Genomic DNA, 16,672 nt, shown 5'->3' with positions numbered 1-16,672 from the left:
CTCTGACATTTATCTACACTTGTTCCTGGTTTTCCACTGTCTTCTCCTTTTCCACGTGTATTCCCTTCCCTTTCTACTGTACTTTTAGTACTACTTGGCTTTAAGATTATTATTCTTAAAAAATAAAATTTTAGCTTTTTAAAACTTCCTTCCTTCTTATACTTATCACGTGCGTTAGTTCTCATTTTCGAGCAATCTTCTTTCCTTTTGTGTATTAATGTCTCGTACCTTCCTCTCCATCATACTACACTACTTCTCTTCTTACATAATGCATTTTGATCATGTCCTTTCTACCCAATTTTTATGGTTTTTCTTTCTCTTCAACAAACAGGCAACACATACACACATAGACACAAGAAAAAAACAAAACACACAAGCAAAACATCCATCGACAAAAATGCCCAAACGGAGCAAAACAAAAAGAAAAAAAAGTTTACCAAAGTACCAATGAATTCGTTTTGTCTTGGCCAACTTCTCCTGGGCATGAGGCCTGCAGTGAGGTTACTATACCCAGGGAGACTCTATTGGAGGAAGCTCCTTTCTTCTTTGCAACAGCTATCAATTACAGATAACCTCTTGGTTAGAGGTGGGACCCCATCTGGCTTGAACCTGTGCATGCAGTGTCTTCCTATGTAGCCCTGGATGTCCCGGAGCTTGCGAGGGTGGACCAGACTAACTTCAAACTCAGAATCCACCAGCCTCTCCTCCCAAGTGCTATGATGAAAGGCATGTCCCACCATGCCTGGCTTTTTTTCTTTAAGCTACCTCTACTTCTGTTCTAATCTCTCCCTTTCCTGGCTGCTTCCTTAAACAGTCATTTGCTAATCTGTTCACCTAAACAACTTTAACCCATTGCACATTTTGAGTCAACTGTGCCGTTTCCAATTTCCTGTCACTGACAGTTATCATTTCAAATCTTTCTGCATCCTGTTGAGCTGGATGGAGGTACTGGGACAGCGGTTTGCTCTGTCCTCTCTGAGGAGTGCCAGGGAGTGAGGGTTCAAGGAAAAGCTACTCACTAAGTAGACCCCAGATTGTAAGAGAGCCAAAATAATAGACGTGTCAATCATAATTCAGAAATAAACACAAGGTTGGGGATTTAGCTCAGTGGTAGAGCGCTTGCCTAGCAAGCGCAAGGTCCTGGGTTCGGTCCCCAGCTCAAAAAAAAAAAAAAAAAAAAAAAAAAAAAAAACCCAAAAATAAACACAGCGCACACACACACACACACACACACACACACACAGAGCATAAAAAAAGTCAACCAGAGCCCTCAAAAAAGATCATAATTCCTCCACTGAATTCAAGGATCCTAAAATTAGAAGAATTTCTAAGTTTACTTGTAGAAGTTATCAATAACTTCAAAGAGGTGAATGCAGTTAATCAATCGGTGCAAGGCCTGGAAAGAGAGACAGCAGGACAGGGAAAAGTGAAGAGAAAAATCAGAAAGGAAACTGGAATTCTGGGCAGGAGGGAGAGGTTCAGAAATATAGGAAACAAAAAGCTCAGGAATCAAATAAAAAAAACTCTACAGAAAAACTCACAGTGGACTAGACCACAGAGATCAAAGAACTTCATGAGAGACGGTCACAAGGCCAGGAAAACACTACATTCAAACATTAAAGGGGTAAAAAGTAAATAAATGATCCTGACAACTGAATGAACAAAAGAAGAAAAAGGAAAAGAGCATGACTGCTCTAGGTATGGTGGAAGAGACAGTTTATTAAAGGTACGTGGGAGAGTCTAAACAGAGGCAGGACACCTGGGAGAGTGGACAGCGACCATGTGACCAGGCTGAGCTGAGCCTTGGGAAGAGAAGGAGGAGGGGAAAAGCAAAAGTAGGTACAGCAGCCAGGAAGCTAAAGAAACAAAGAGGGCCAGCAACCAAAAAGGTTGGATTATACAAGGAAGAGCAGCCCCGCTCCCCAGGCTGGAGGCTTCATGAAGTAGGGATATGGGGACTGGGAGGGCCCAGTAACAGGAAGGGACTGAGGGCTGCAAGGAGAACCTGGGGGCCAGGTCGACTCTGATATGTTGATGAGCACCTCAGCCATTTGTCCCAGTCTGAAATCTACTAACAACTTCCAAGAACACGGAGACAAGATCAAGATGCCAGACTTAAGAATTCGTGCAGGAGAGATCAATAAAAAGTAAAGGCCTAGAGAATCTATTCAATAAAATTGTAAAATATTTCTCAAACCTAACAAAATGAGCATCCCAGCACAAAGAGGTGTTTACAATGGCAAATCGTCATGAGCAGAGAAGCTCTTCAGAATACATCATAGTCAAGACACAGAAAGTGTAAAACACAGTTTATTATCTACCAATAATAAACACCAGCCCATAAAAGCAAATACAGGAATTCACCAGGCTGCCCCAGGAAATCTCTAGCAGTCAGAAAAGCAGGTATTTTACTGCCAATCGGATTCCTATATCCAGTAAAGTTATCTTTCAAAATTGACCAGGACATAATGACATTCTAAAACCAGCATGAATTAAAGCAACGCTCTGTCACCACCCCAGCTGCAATGCTGTAATTTTCCCAGAACTGAATCCTTTTCTCCTGGAGAGAAGAGGGAGACCGGGGGCTCCTATGACTTAGGGAACTTGTAAGAATCAAGACGCTAATCAAGTTTCCCAGGCTCCATAAAGTCTGAAGATTTACACCCCTGAGAGTCCTCCACAGGGCTGTAAAAGCAGAGAACGTTTGGGGAAGTCTCCCGAGTGGTGTTCCACACAGGTCAGGCAGGAGTCTCAGGCGAATAACGTTTATCAGCTGTCTCCTGTGCTGGCTTTGGTGACGCAATTGCCTTTGAATCACTGGAACTCCTGTAAATAACCTCTCACCCACACTGTTATGGATAACCCCAATAAACTCAATGGCTTACTGGGTTAAATTTGGGTGGAATTTCCCCCTATCCCTCATCACTGATGCCCTATCTGAGGTAAACAGACAAATGTTCTTGTTCCAAAGAAAAATCACAATAACACTGCAAAAAACATCCCCAGATGAAGACCATGCACAGGAAAGAAATGAAGAGAGCAGAGGAGACCAGTTTCACGTGAGAAAAACATGAAGAGCGTGAAGAAAGACCTGCAAAGGAAATCTATCACACTCAAAATGTAAGGCCTCGAAACCACTACCACTAGCAGGAAAGAGATAAAGCAATGCACAATAACCCACCAACTAGAAAGAGAGCCAAAGGCTTTAGGAATTAGCCAGCCTCTCTCTCTGATGAAGTGGAAATTTTATTAACTCCAATTAAAATACATAGACTTGCTAATAAACAAGATCCAGCTATGTCCTATATCTAAGAAGCATGCGTCAGTGACAGACGCTCACAGACTCGAGAGTCAAAGGCACGTACCAAGCAAATGGAAGAAGCTACAACCAGGCTGGCTCTCCTGATAACTAACAAAGCAAACATGAGCCAAGCTTAGCCACAGAGGGCTTAAAAGACAAGCACAGGCCCCTGAATCCTGAAGGTGACGAAAGGGTCAGCCTCTGCAGCAAATGGCACAGGAAAAACGGGATCTCCTCAGCATGCAGGAAAGAACATCTCACTCTGAACAGATGTGGATCAAAAAGACCTTAACGTAAGACTCTGAAAGCTCTAGAGGGAAGCTTCAGGATAGAGGCCTAGGTTGGGACTTTCTGAAAATAACAATAGCTCAGGAAATAATCCCAAGAATCAACAAATGGAACTGCACAAAATTTAGAACCTAGTGCACAACAACAACAAAAATAGTAACAGTGACAGCATTCACAATTCAAACTTATAACAATTCTGTATCTGACAGCAAATTAGAATCTAGAAACTATAAAGTATCCCACACTTAAAACACCAAACAAACTAAAATCCACACCCCCAAGTCAATCAGTAATGGACAGATTAATGGAACGGACATTTACCAAAATGAGACAAACACTTGCAAGTGTTCAACTCCTCAGACATCAGAAAAATACAAAGTAAACCTGAGATGCTGACAAGGAAGGACATCTGAGAATGGGACTTACGCATGGCTGAGGGCCGCTACAGGAATCAGTAAGCAGTTTCCTCAAACACAGAATAGAACTTAAAATAACTAAGTGATCCTGTTGTCCAGCTCGCTCCTGGGTACACATCAGCTAGAATCCAAAGTGTGTCGGAGCATTTGCAATCACATTAGTGCAGCACAGCAGCCAAGATGTCCAACCAGAGTGCCATGCACACGCATGCACACACACACCCAAAATAAATAGGGATTATGGAAAGGGCAAATATAAGTGAAGTAAAAGGAGACACATACATATCGTGTGTGTGTGTGTGTGTGTGTGTGTGTGTGTGTGTGTAAGTAGGTAACAAGGCCCATTATCTTACATGCTAACTACAAAAGCCAATAAGGAAAAGAAATAAGGAAAAAAGCAGAAACTTTGACTAAAGGGATATTGTTCCACAGATATTATGATTAAGTCTAAATTCAAACCACAGATTCACTTCTTGCTGGTTATGACCTAGAACCATCAGCTTGTCTGAATGTTAGATTCCTCACTTAGATTAGTAACATCCTGTTGGGTAGTGCGGACATTTTCACTGAGCTAACCTATCAAGTGAACATACAATACGGTGTATGGGTAGACACAGTCCGTGTGTACAGCCGCTCTGCTCTCTGATCTGATCTGGGTAGCAAGAGTATCATCCCATTAAAAAATATATATCCTGAACTCACTTGAAAGTTAACAAAAAGTTCCAAACAATAGTGCTTCTTATTCTTACCAAACATGTAAATTCCTGGCAGGTGTTTGCCTTTTATATCTACTTACTTACTCGGTAGATAAAAGCACTTAATATGCACATGAGGTGATCTGAATTCAATTCTCCCAGAACCCAAAAGGAAGAGAGCAACTCTACGGGAAGCTGTCCTGTGACCCGTGCAGGGGAAGTTGCACAAATGGGCTCAGAACAGCTTGCGCGCACGCACACTCGATTAGCACCTCTGGCATTTCTCAAGTGCCTTAGATGCACCTGAACTGTCCATTCTGTGCTTGTACAGCAGGAACTACTTTATGATGAAATAACTTTTAAGTTTTTAAGCAACACTAAAGCATCAGAAAGACGTACCATACTTGTCTTCGATCTTATAAACCTAAAATACCAACCAATGTTTTCTCATAAGAAAGGAAAGTCTACACTCAATCATAAAGAATTAACATAATTTTCCTCAAAACTTAATTTCTCTAGAAACAGTATATCCAAAATATTTATCAGAAAAAGCCAAACTCACGATCTGATGTGAGGGAAATCCTCTTCGATTTTGCTTCCTGTGTTTTTGAAAATTTGTAGGGCAGCTTCCGCCACCTTTTCATCATCCATCTTCAGACAAGCCAGCAGGGATTCAAACGTCTCGGCAGAGTGGAATGAGATAGGGTGTGTAAAAGACAGCACCTGCGAAGGGTTTAGAAACATTACCTGTAAAGACTTTTCATGTTAGTAATACACATGTAAAGTACACACTAGAAATAATACTAGTCGAGAATCAATTCAGGATTAACTATGCTATGTTCCTGTGTGGAAGGTTAATATATTTCTAGTCAAAATAATTTGGACTTTGATTATTTTAAGAGGTCTGACATAAGGGTAAGAAAACGGGGATATATAGGAAGCTTAACAAAATATTACTCCCCCCCCCCAAATAACCATTAGAAGAGATTAGATTTTAAAAAAATAAGTTAGGAAATGTATACTACCAGATCGTAAAAGGTACTAAAGTAAATAACCAAATCAGCACGGTAAAAGCAGTAAAAGAAATCGTCACGTTCAGAGCGGTGGCACAGACCATAATAGACTTGCTTTCCTAACACACACGCAGCCCTGCACTGATCCCCACATCGCACAGAACTGAGGCTGGCGGTGCACGCCCACAATCCCATCATCATCATCATCCGTATGTCTAAGGAGGATCAGCAAGCCAGGGTTGTCCTCAACTGTCCACAAGGGAGACCAGCCTACTCCATGAGACTGTCTCAAGGACAAATAAAGCAAACAAAAAGCCGCACTAGAGTGGGTCTAGCTGTGCACACATCTGATCCCAACACTCAGGATGCAGGCAGATGTCCATGAGTCTGGTCTACATACATACAAGACGCAGTGTCAAAATAAATCAAATCAAAACAAACAAAAACAGGTAACAGAAAATTAATAACACCAAGAGAAACACATACCTAGTAATAGAAAATAACATCAAATATTTCTTGGTATATTCTTTTAGAATAGGTCATATTTAAATTTAAAAAAAGCCAACCTTAGGTTGTGCGTGCGTGTATGTGTGCATGAGTGAGTGAAATATATGAGTGTGTTCATCTGTCTGTGAGCATGTGGTGGTCAGAGGTCACTGTGGTTATCTTTCTCTATAACTCTCCACCTTCTGTCTTTCCAAACGGGGTATCCCACTGACTCTGAAGCTCACAGTTTCAGCTATTGGAGCTAGCACACAATTGCCCAGGACCTGCCTGCCTGTCTCGCTCACACTAGGGATCCAAACTCAGGTCCTCATGCTTATAAAGCGAGCACTTCACCCGGAGCCATCTTCTCAGCCCCATTATAGGATTAAAAGTGTAGGATAATGAAATCTGAATACAAATGTAACAATACCAAACAGCATAAAATTACTATATAGTCTTATTTCAAAGATTTGTAAATAATCAGAATAAACAACATTATTAACAAAGATGTAAAGAAAGCTTAAAAGTTCAATAAAATCAATACAAATTTCAGGGAAATACATGACAGGTGTGATGGCAAAGATAAAAATCACTCAGGAAACTAATACAGCATTTTGAATACTCAGTATAATCTAAGTCATCACAGTTTATGGTTTCCCATGGTGTGAATATAAAATGTAGGCAACTAGGGCACGCCTTTGAAGGACCTGACTCTTACTCTGTCCCTGCCTCCTGCTGCCATAGGCCAAGCACCATAGTCTACTGTGTGCTCCCTCCAGGATATCTCTGTGCCATCACGGGGCAGTCATGAAGACAAGTGACCCTGGGGTAAAATCTCTACATCTAGGAGCCAAGGAAGTCCTTGGCTTTCCTCGGTATGGTATCACGGTGATGACAGGCTGGCTAACAGAGAAAATGGGCACCAAAAACTGGCACCATGACATCTCATCAGGTAGCTCAGAAGCCTTTGAAGCTGCTTTATAGAGAAACTGGGAAAGGTGGCGGCCTTCTTTGGCTGCAGTTTACTGAGTGATTACAGTGGGAGCTTGGAGGGTTGGGGGCACCCAGAAGGCTGACAGTAACAGACCAGGGTTCTACTGGGAGCTGCCCTAGAGACAGGCAGCTGTGTCTAGCAACTTGTCTCTGTTTTGTCGGAGCCCTGAGAATGTGCGTGAGGCTATATTTAAAAACGACAGTAGAGAACTGGTAGGGAAAATGTCAAGATTCTTTGGTATTTGGAATACAGCACGAAGATTACTGGCAGCTTTTAGTGAGCATTACATAAAGAATAAGGAACAAAAAGACAAAACAAAGAATGTAAAACCTGCAGTTTACTGATAAAGCAAGCTGGGTTGAAGACTAAGTGGTTACTGAAGAGATGAGCAAAACGAAGCCAAATACTCTGCACCAGGACTGAGGAACACAAGAGCATAAAACCACCGGACGGCTTTAACAGGAAGGCTCCGACAGGCCCTACGTGGGTAAGTAGCCACTTGTCCAGAAATCACTTCCCAGCATGGCTGCCGCAGCCACAGCCAAGTGTGTCCAGCACCTCCTTGATTTGGTGACAAACTCTGGCATCTTCCATGTAATGCTAGAGTTTCAGACACGCAAAATGCAACCGTTTTGAGTCATGGAAATATTCATGCAGACTTCAAACCAGGATCAGATTCCCTGTTGAGAGCCCCTGACAGAGAAATATGCGGCTCAGAGTGAACTCAGGGCTGTATTGAAGACCCTAGAAAGGTGGAGATGCCAGTCCACAAAATGTCTGCTAAGGAAAATTCTAGGCAGTGCACAGAACCAGGCCATAAGAATGATTCTAAGTCCTGTGGGAAGAAAGGGTATAGGGGCAGGGCTGCCCAAGCCCTTCGAAGCTCACACTGTGTGCTGCAGATGCTGGACAGAGTTACAGGATGCAATGCTTCGCTCGCTGGTATCTGACCTTGCTTCAGTCCCACCTCCCTGTGCTTTGCACCCATGCCTCCCTTTTGGAACAGACAAGTATGCCTTGAACACATCAAAAGCGTGCAACTTGTTTTTGATTTTCTACAAGTACTCTAAGATGTTCTTGATTCTCAAAGATTTTGAAGTTTAATTGTTTCAAAACAATGGAATTGCCAAACCTTGAAGCTCCAATGAAAAGGAAAACATGTTGTACAAGATGAGATGAACGAGCTTTAGATGCCAAGGAGAAATCGTATAGTTCCATCGATCTACAAGGGTCTCACCCAGAGGACCCTGTCTGGTCGGAAGATGACGAGTGCATGAAGACCAGTGGGGCTGTGAGGATTCTAACTTCCCCAAAGGACTAATCCACTTACGAATTCACAGCTAAGGGGTGCCTTGGAAGGGTATATATTTTTGGAAGAGTATATATGAGGAACAAACTCTAAACCCTTCTTTTCTCTATGCTTCTCAATGGCTACGAAGTAACCATCTCTAGTCTAGAACACCCCCTGCCATGGTATCCTTGCCTCACCACCACTCAGGGACGAATGAGACTGAGTGACTCTGCACAAAGGCCCGAGAACTGTGAGCAGGAGAAGCCCCTCTCCCCGCAGCTTCCTTTCTTACATACTTTGTCAAAGTGATAAAGCCACATAACATTCCAAACCAAAGTGACCGTGTAATATTCTACTTACTTGTCATACCAATGTTTATAACCTCAGTATAATAATTTCTATTCATCAAATATTTCCCATTAAAAAGCAAAGAAAATTTTAAAAGTTCATTCAAATCAAAATTCTAAGGAAAAGATTGAGTTATCAGAAGGTATACAAACAATAAAAAATTAATGGAGTCAGGAATTTTTAATGTACAGGAGGTTGATCACTAGTAACACTGTAGAGATTACAGTACTGCTCAGACTTAGCAGATTAGCGTAATCCTTTATAATGGTAGCACAACATGTTTGTAAACACTGAATAAAGAGACTGCTACTTTCTCATACTAAGAATGGCATCTAGGGGCTGGAGAGATGGCTCAGTGGTTAAGAGCACAGATTGCTCTTCCAGAGGTTCTGAGTTCAAATCCCAGCAACGACATGGTGGCTCACAACCATCTGTAATGGGATCTGATGCCCTCTTCTGGTGTGTCTGAAGACAGCTACAGTGTACTCACATACATGAAAAATAAATAAATAAATATTAAACACTTAAAATTCTTAAAAAAAAAAAAAAAGAATGGCATCTAGGAGAAATTTCTCTGTAAAATGTTATGAAAAGAATGTTTATTTTTTCCCAATGAATAAAGTTTATATTATTTGAATAAAGCATAGAACATTCTATATAGTAAATGACTATCAATACAAACAATTTAAGCAAGACCCCTACAGGTTGGCTTCACTGGGATTCCAGATTAAGCACCAGAAAGATTTCAACAGCTGTAAACTCTGGGGAAACAATTATATACAATTTCTTTATAAAGAGCATACAGATTTATATATAAAAAATGTGTCTATAAAATTTTAATTTTATGTGTATATCTCCAAAAAATTCGAAGGTCCTTGTTCTCTTGAACCCAGTAATGACATTCTGGCTTGTAAAAGACATTACACACAAATTTTATTTTAGCACTGTTTATATGAATAAAACTTGGTAACTCTAAAGAGTAAGAAATCTGCAGTGATATGTTATGCTGAAGTGGAGCGTCGCTACTTCACACTCACTTTCTTGCTAGGAGCGAGCGCGCACTCGGAGACTCTGTGTGACATGCTGTACCCCTCTGAGACACTGGCAAGAAGTGCTCAGAGACAGCTGACATCCCAACCTCTCAGCCCATATCAATACCAGCTGAAAACCAACGCTTTTAAATAAAACTGCACTTTAACTAAATAAAACTAATTACAATAAAAGTTTAAAATCGTGTTTATGACTGAAAGGCTTCTAACTACTTCAGTACTGTTATGTTGTCAACAATGTGGTGATGTGCATACAGTCAAGAGGCTCACGCTGAGCACCACCCACTCTTGTCACTAATGAGTCTTGGTGACGCCCTCTAAACTAAAATTAAGTTTGATGACAGAACTTAAAACCTGGAGAAATTTCCACTTGATTATTTTCTAAACCAAGACTCCTCTCATTAGGTCACACAACTTTGAGAAAAAAAATCTTAGGAATAAGTGACCTGAGCCCTAACATCAGAATTTGGAAGGCAAGCCGAGCAGACCTGTGCCTACATATCCGTGTTCAGACCAGTCGGAGCGGCATACAGGCCTTCAAAGATGACACAGACCCGCTGTCTCGGCGACACTCAGGTGCAGATGAGTGAGCGCTCTTACCTTCAGCAGCTCGAGGCCCGCGCGGATAGCCTGATCTGTGGGGACGCCCTCGTCCTCATCATCTGCTGTCCCATCTATCGACTTATTCACCTGCTTGATAAGAGCGCTGCAGGGCGAGAAGAAAACACGAGGCTTATTTCTTTCTGCTGTAATACGATAGCAGTCCGAGAAAAGGACCTAAATATTAAATAGCTACACAGCACACACGATTCTTGTATGGTTGTTTTCCAAACATTTTTTTTTTTTTTGGAGCTGGGGACCGAACCCAGGGCCTTGCGCTTCCTAGGCAAGCGCTCTACCACTGAGCTAAATCCCCAACCCTCCAAACATTATTATAAAACAACTTACACCAAAATAATCTTTTCAAAGTATGTTCTCTTCCTTTGCCCATTCAAATGAAACCAAAATGGGACCTGACTTCCTTTTTGAATGCCACCATACCTTTACTAGTGTCTTCTCAGGAGAAGGTTTATCGTTCTAAAACTATTTACTACACAAGACTCTGGGCTAAGAGTCAGAAATCACAGACTCTAAAATTGTGACAGAAACAACAAAGCCTTGTAAGAGAGCATGGGAAAAGCAGCGATGTTTCTCAGCTGTAGAATTGGGCTAGTGTTACTGCACACAAACCTCAGTCATGCGCTGATACTGACCTGACGCAGTCATTCACACCAAAGCACAGTTGATCTTCTCACAAGCACCAAGTAATGAAGTAACAGTACGGAGATAAAACACGCCAGGATAACGGTTTATGCAATGTTCCCTGGAATACCTGGTAGAGATGTTTCTTCAAAACTATTTTATGCTCAAATTTAGTACCAAACAGTGGGCTAAAGCATACCTGCCTCTCTAATAAGGATTTAAAATTGTCTTACATACAAAGTCTATTTTGGCTGGCAAAATGGCTCCGGGCTTGCCATCCAGCCTGGATACTTGAGCATGATCCACAAGACATGCAAGGTAAGAAAGAGCCAATCCTGTAAGAGGTCCTGACTTCCACACGTGGGTCTCTGCAGATGCACCACTCTACACACGTACATATATGTAATCATGTCCACACTAAAAACATTTATTTCTCTCAAGTATTTTCATTTACATAGTTTTCCCTTTTAAGTTTCCATAAAATGACTTTTCCCTGGTTTCATACCTCAAATTACCCAAATAAAAATACCCCACCTGAATCCTACTACCAGCAGTACCATGATTCTTCTACATAGTAGGGAGATTAAAATTGTAACTTTTGCTTTCTTCTATAAGAATGGTAGGAGGGCCACAAGTAAATAAACACACACATACTAACAGTTTCATCTAAAAAGAACTACAGAGAAAGTCAGAGACAGAATGACAGAGAACGTAGCAGAGGAACATGAACTGATCATACACACAGCCTCAGGGAAAGCATCAGCCAGAAAACAAAAAAAAATTGGCAAGTTACTTTAAAATCTGCTACGGTATTCAGTGAGGAACAAAGACAAGTGCATCCTATGTAATGAGACACGCTTTGTATGCTAACCTAAGATATAAACCAAAAATAAAAAAATAAATCAGTGAGGTGATACAAACAAAGTTCCCAGGACAAGTGATTTTCTCTATCAGCAGCAATGAGCTAAAAAGCACAGAGGGTATGTACACGGAGAAGCCAAAAGACGTAAGGTATCCAGGAATCCAAGCTGCTGACAGAATCCCATGTCCTTGGGGAACAGGAAGTCTGAACCCATGCACACGCCTGTCTGTCTGGCAGACCAATGCATGCCTGCTGCCAAACAGGAGGGAGGAGCAGTAAAAGGCTTCCTCTGTGAGACAAATCTGCCAGGAATACCTCAGAAAAATCAACACAGGTTCATGCAAAACATACAAGAATTTGTTCAACAAGGAGAAAACACTTCAAAAAATGGAAATAAATCAACTTTTTCAATAAATGATTAATTCAACCAACTATTACGTACAATAAAAACAGAAGAACCCTGATGCTCTCATAAATTCCAGACCAATTACAGATGAAAATGTAGAACACGAAATTACTTAATATACCAAAGTCAAAAAGAAATCAAAAACCAAAAAGAATTATGTAATTTACTATTTATTAATAGACTTAGAATCAAATGTTTGGCTCATAGTCTTAACATTCCTGTAATCAATTAACAAAAGAAATATGTTCCTCTGAGGTATCCATAGAAAAATAAAATAAAATAAAAGAATTCCCCCAAAGAAATACAGTTAGCCAAGAAATGTTTGGTGGGATTTTTTTCCCTTATTTAAATGTTTATCAGTTATAATAAAAAAAAATGTAAAGGTCTCACCATTCGCCCATCTATAAAATGCAGAGACTGCTGACAGGACTGACAGAGCTTGTCTCTGAAGGGTCTGCGCCACTTCTGATCTAATCGGACACCTGCCATCGTTCCAAACCTGTAAGGCAGTTCCCATTCCACCTCGCTTCTCCCAGGCCTATTAGAAGCAGAACCTGCACTTGTGGGCCTTACGTTCTCACGTACCCGCTGGAGAACTAAGTTCCTGACCACGGAAACCAAAGGGCGACTCTTGGTCTTGCTTGTAAAAATGTTCACCATTGTTAAGTGTAAGAAACCTGAAACAACCTGGACTTCTCACACCTCTCAATTTCCATTCTGTAAAAGGGTTTCCATATCTGTCCACATTATTTTTCATTACTATTCAATTTCTCAATTTCATGTCGAACTCAATGTTACTTAAAAAACAAGAAACACAGCCATGTGAGGTGGCTTATTCCAACGATCCCAGCACTTGGAGGATAAAAGCAGGAGGGTCAGGAACTCAGGTCATCCACAGCTACATGCATGGCAAGTTCAAGGACAACTCAGGCTACATGAGAACTTATCTAAGTAAATACAAGACACACAGAAAGGGGAGAAAGGAAGGGGGAAAAGTAAAAAATTTCTTGCCATGTCCAAATGATAATTACATGTTGTCTCATCTACTTCAAAAAGGGGGAGGGGCTTTTTACTCTCTTCACGATAACAGGATTCTTTATGTGGACCTGAAGCCCTGTATTCCAACCCCTTCCAGGGGTACTCTTTATACTTTCCTCACGTATCCCATCTTTCTCTCCCATCCTCCCAGCATCTATTCACAGAGCACCACAGCAAGCAAAAGCTTAAGTTATCTTCCTCCTCCCTCCTCCATGCAGCACCTAAATCCGTGGTTTCCTAAGGGTGAAAGAATAAACTGGAGCCCCAATGCTCAGTGTTAATAGCATCCACATCTAATCCCGGGCAGAGCACCCTATACTATAATGTAACAGATGGCGGGTAGCTTCAAAACACCCTGTATCCCTGTCCAGTTCCTCCGGCTTATGATGATCTCAATGCGTACGATTCTGTTTCTCCCATTTCTATAAAGGCAAAATCTTAGCTATGCTTCCTTCCTAGATAGAACAGTAACACCCAGAGAGGGTCTTCTGAGCTGAGGTAAAGTAATAAAGTGAAAGAGGAGAAGCTGGCGGACTGCACATGAGTAACCATGTTACATAGACAGACAGGACAGGTGACCGACCACACATGCAAACAAAGATGAGCAGCTGCCGTGACTGTGGTCCTGCACCGTTGGGACACACTGAGGAGTTTTACTGCTCAAGTCCAAGTACCTGATAGACTCAGTGTCAATGTGCACAGGGGCTATCCTCTCCAGGAGGAACTTGATCATCTCCAAGAAGGGGTTCGTAGGCTGTTTAGGGTTTCCCAGCTTCTTAGTTATTTCACGCTGAAATGCAGATTTGTAAACTTTTATAAAAATATACTTAAACATATTTTAAAATATTAAAAAGCCTCTAACATTCTGTAATTCTAATGCTGAAAAACAGAACTCTATAGTTAAGTTAAAAAAAAAAATCTAGATTAAGAATCGAGTACATTCCAAGTAAATAAGGTGCACACTCTGCAATAGAGAAAAACCTCAACAACTGCTTTGAGTAAAAACGAGGTGAGATTCCAACCTCATGGCATACATCAAACACGATTCAAAAGAATACGAATAGAAGAGTAAAACCAGAATCAGAAAGACAAACTTTAGCCAGCATTATTACCACAGAGAACTGTTAAGAAACTACATTCCTGGATTTCATTCTGAAGATTCTCACTCAGCCCACCTGGGAAAGACCCAAGAATCATCTTTTTTCTAAAATGAATCTCAGGAGATAGATGAGTAAAAAACACTATTTGGGCTAACAGTCCCCAAGTTATATAGTCAGGCACAGCACAGAGGACACAGCTGAGCTTGAGGGAGCTGGTCATATCACACCATAATCAGAACTGAGGACAACTAATGCATGCACAGGAGCTCAGCTTTTTCTTCATATACAAACAGTTCAGGATGCCCTGCCTAGGGAATGGTGCTGCCCACAGTGGATCTGTCTTCCTACTTCAATTAATACAACCAGATAATTCCTCACAGACATGCTCAGAGACTGTCTTACAAATCAAGCTGATAATTAACACCAATCATTGCAATGGAATGGAATTTTATGATCAAGGCACCAAAAGCAAAACCCAAGAGGTAAATATTTAAACCATACCTAGGTAAAAATTGATATGATATAAAAAGGACATCACAAACAAAATGAAAGCTGACAGAAAATTACTTGCAGCTTAATAATGACATGTTACAAACTACCTAGTTGCAAGATAAAAAAATTATTCTATAAAAATAGGCAAAGATTTTAAACATTCAACTCACAAAGGAAGTATGAATGATTAAAAAAACATAAGGAAGGAGAAAAGTGGTCAGAATCTAAGCAACTAACATAATTCATATCAAACTGTTTTGTTTTTCCTTGGGTTTTGTTTCTAACAATCAGTGCACAGAATTATGATTGAGAACTACATGTTAAAGGCATGAAAAACACACCATTCATCCAAGTAATTACGTCTTCTAATAATCTGTAGAAGTCAAGAGCTTGTAAAACATTGCTATGAAAGTGTTGCACAGTAGAGCCAGAAGCATGGGTATGAAACTGAATGTCAGTGCCATGGCAAAGTATAGCAGGGGTTTAGCTCGAGCCTCGTGGGGCAGCAAGACCCCACTCCAAAAGAAAGGAGAAGGGGGAGCTGTGAGAAAGAGCCGAGAATGTCAGTGCTCACCCAGCTACGGAGCACATATGAAATTTAACACTATAAAACCCAATGGAAATGAAATGTATAAAATTCTTTATATAAGATAATTTCATTTTGAAAGGCATTATATTAATGGCAACTCTCTCTGGAGAAGGACCATAATTTATCTGAATTGTTAATTATTTAGCATTTCCTAAGTTGAAATAAGCCTAAGTTTCTTTTGTAAAAATGAGATATGTGTACTGAAAGAGTTCTATGCATGTCCACATGTGGATGTCCACACATGGGCTCTCCCTTACCACACAGCCTTCAGCCTGCTTGCAGGAGCATGTAGGGCTAACAAGGGCCTCCAGCTGTTTCCGTATTTTCTCATCATCTTCCAACACTTGTGTGAATTTCTTCATGAAGTCCTGGGCCTTACCAGGATCTGGCAAATTTCCTTAAATAAAATAAAGTTTCGTAATTTCTCAAGCTGATTAAAAAAATACATTCTATTTTGTATTTCTAATTAATAATCATCATCTACAAATTGCTCTTAGTTTAACAAATTGTAAAGCACCATAAATACTTAAAATCTGTAAGAGAAATCCGCTTTGGAGAAAACAGGAAAAAGCATGAGGGTTAAGAGATGTCCACAGGAAAGGTCAAGTCTTCTAAAGAGCTCCTGACAGCATCTGGCTGACTGGCAGCCTAAGCAACACCCTGTTCCTTAGTCACTGCTCACACTTTCCTGCAAAAGTCCTTAGGAGAGACGGTTCATTACATTGTCCCACATCTGCTTGGACATTGTAAAGCAACCCCCAGATTATCCAAACCGTATGCAGCACGTGTTACTGAGAGGCGCTGAGCAAGCCACCCCTTGTGACTGCTGCGTAAGTCCCTCCTGGCAAGAAAGGACCACTCCACTGAGTTCACGGCACTCCTCTACTGTGTACATCACAGCTCTTAGAGGGGCTAAGACAACGGTGGTCTTTACTGGTTCTGCTCTTCCTGGCAGTTTAATTGCTTAGAAAAAAACTAGACTAGCATAACTAATAAAATAAATTATACCTATCTTAAATGTAACACAGAAAGTTTACAAGTCTCTGAAATCCTAAGTCTGAG

General features: G+C 40.9%; 1 protein-coding gene across 12 annotated transcripts in view; it reads right to left on the bottom strand.

Annotated features, from left to right (window-relative positions):
• Pds5b (PDS5 cohesin associated factor B) overlaps positions 1-16,672 on the bottom strand; it is a 143,095-nt gene that overhangs the window by 31,641 nt on the left and 94,782 nt on the right. For all 12 annotated transcript variants that reach the window (XR_010056381.1, XM_039089323.2, XM_039089324.1 and 9 more), the window contains 4 exons: positions 15,868-16,007; positions 14,104-14,219; positions 10,482-10,587; positions 5,263-5,423 (listed from right to left, as the gene is read on the bottom strand). Coding sequence is in view for 11 of the 12 variants with exons in the window: in XM_039089323.2 (XP_038945251.1) it covers positions 5,263-5,423; positions 10,482-10,587; positions 14,104-14,219; positions 15,868-16,007 (523 nt within the window). In the remaining variant the exon portion in view is untranslated. The remainder of the gene's footprint in view (positions 1-5,262; positions 5,424-10,481; positions 10,588-14,103; positions 14,220-15,867; positions 16,008-16,672) is intronic.

Source organism: Rattus norvegicus, chromosome 12, assembly GCF_036323735.1.
Source record: "Rattus norvegicus strain BN/NHsdMcwi chromosome 12, GRCr8, whole genome shotgun sequence".
Taxonomy (NCBI): Eukaryota; Metazoa; Chordata; class Mammalia; order Rodentia; family Muridae; genus Rattus; species Rattus norvegicus.
The sequence above is the reverse complement of the archived record's forward strand: the minus strand, read 5'-3'. Positions and strand labels throughout refer to the sequence as shown.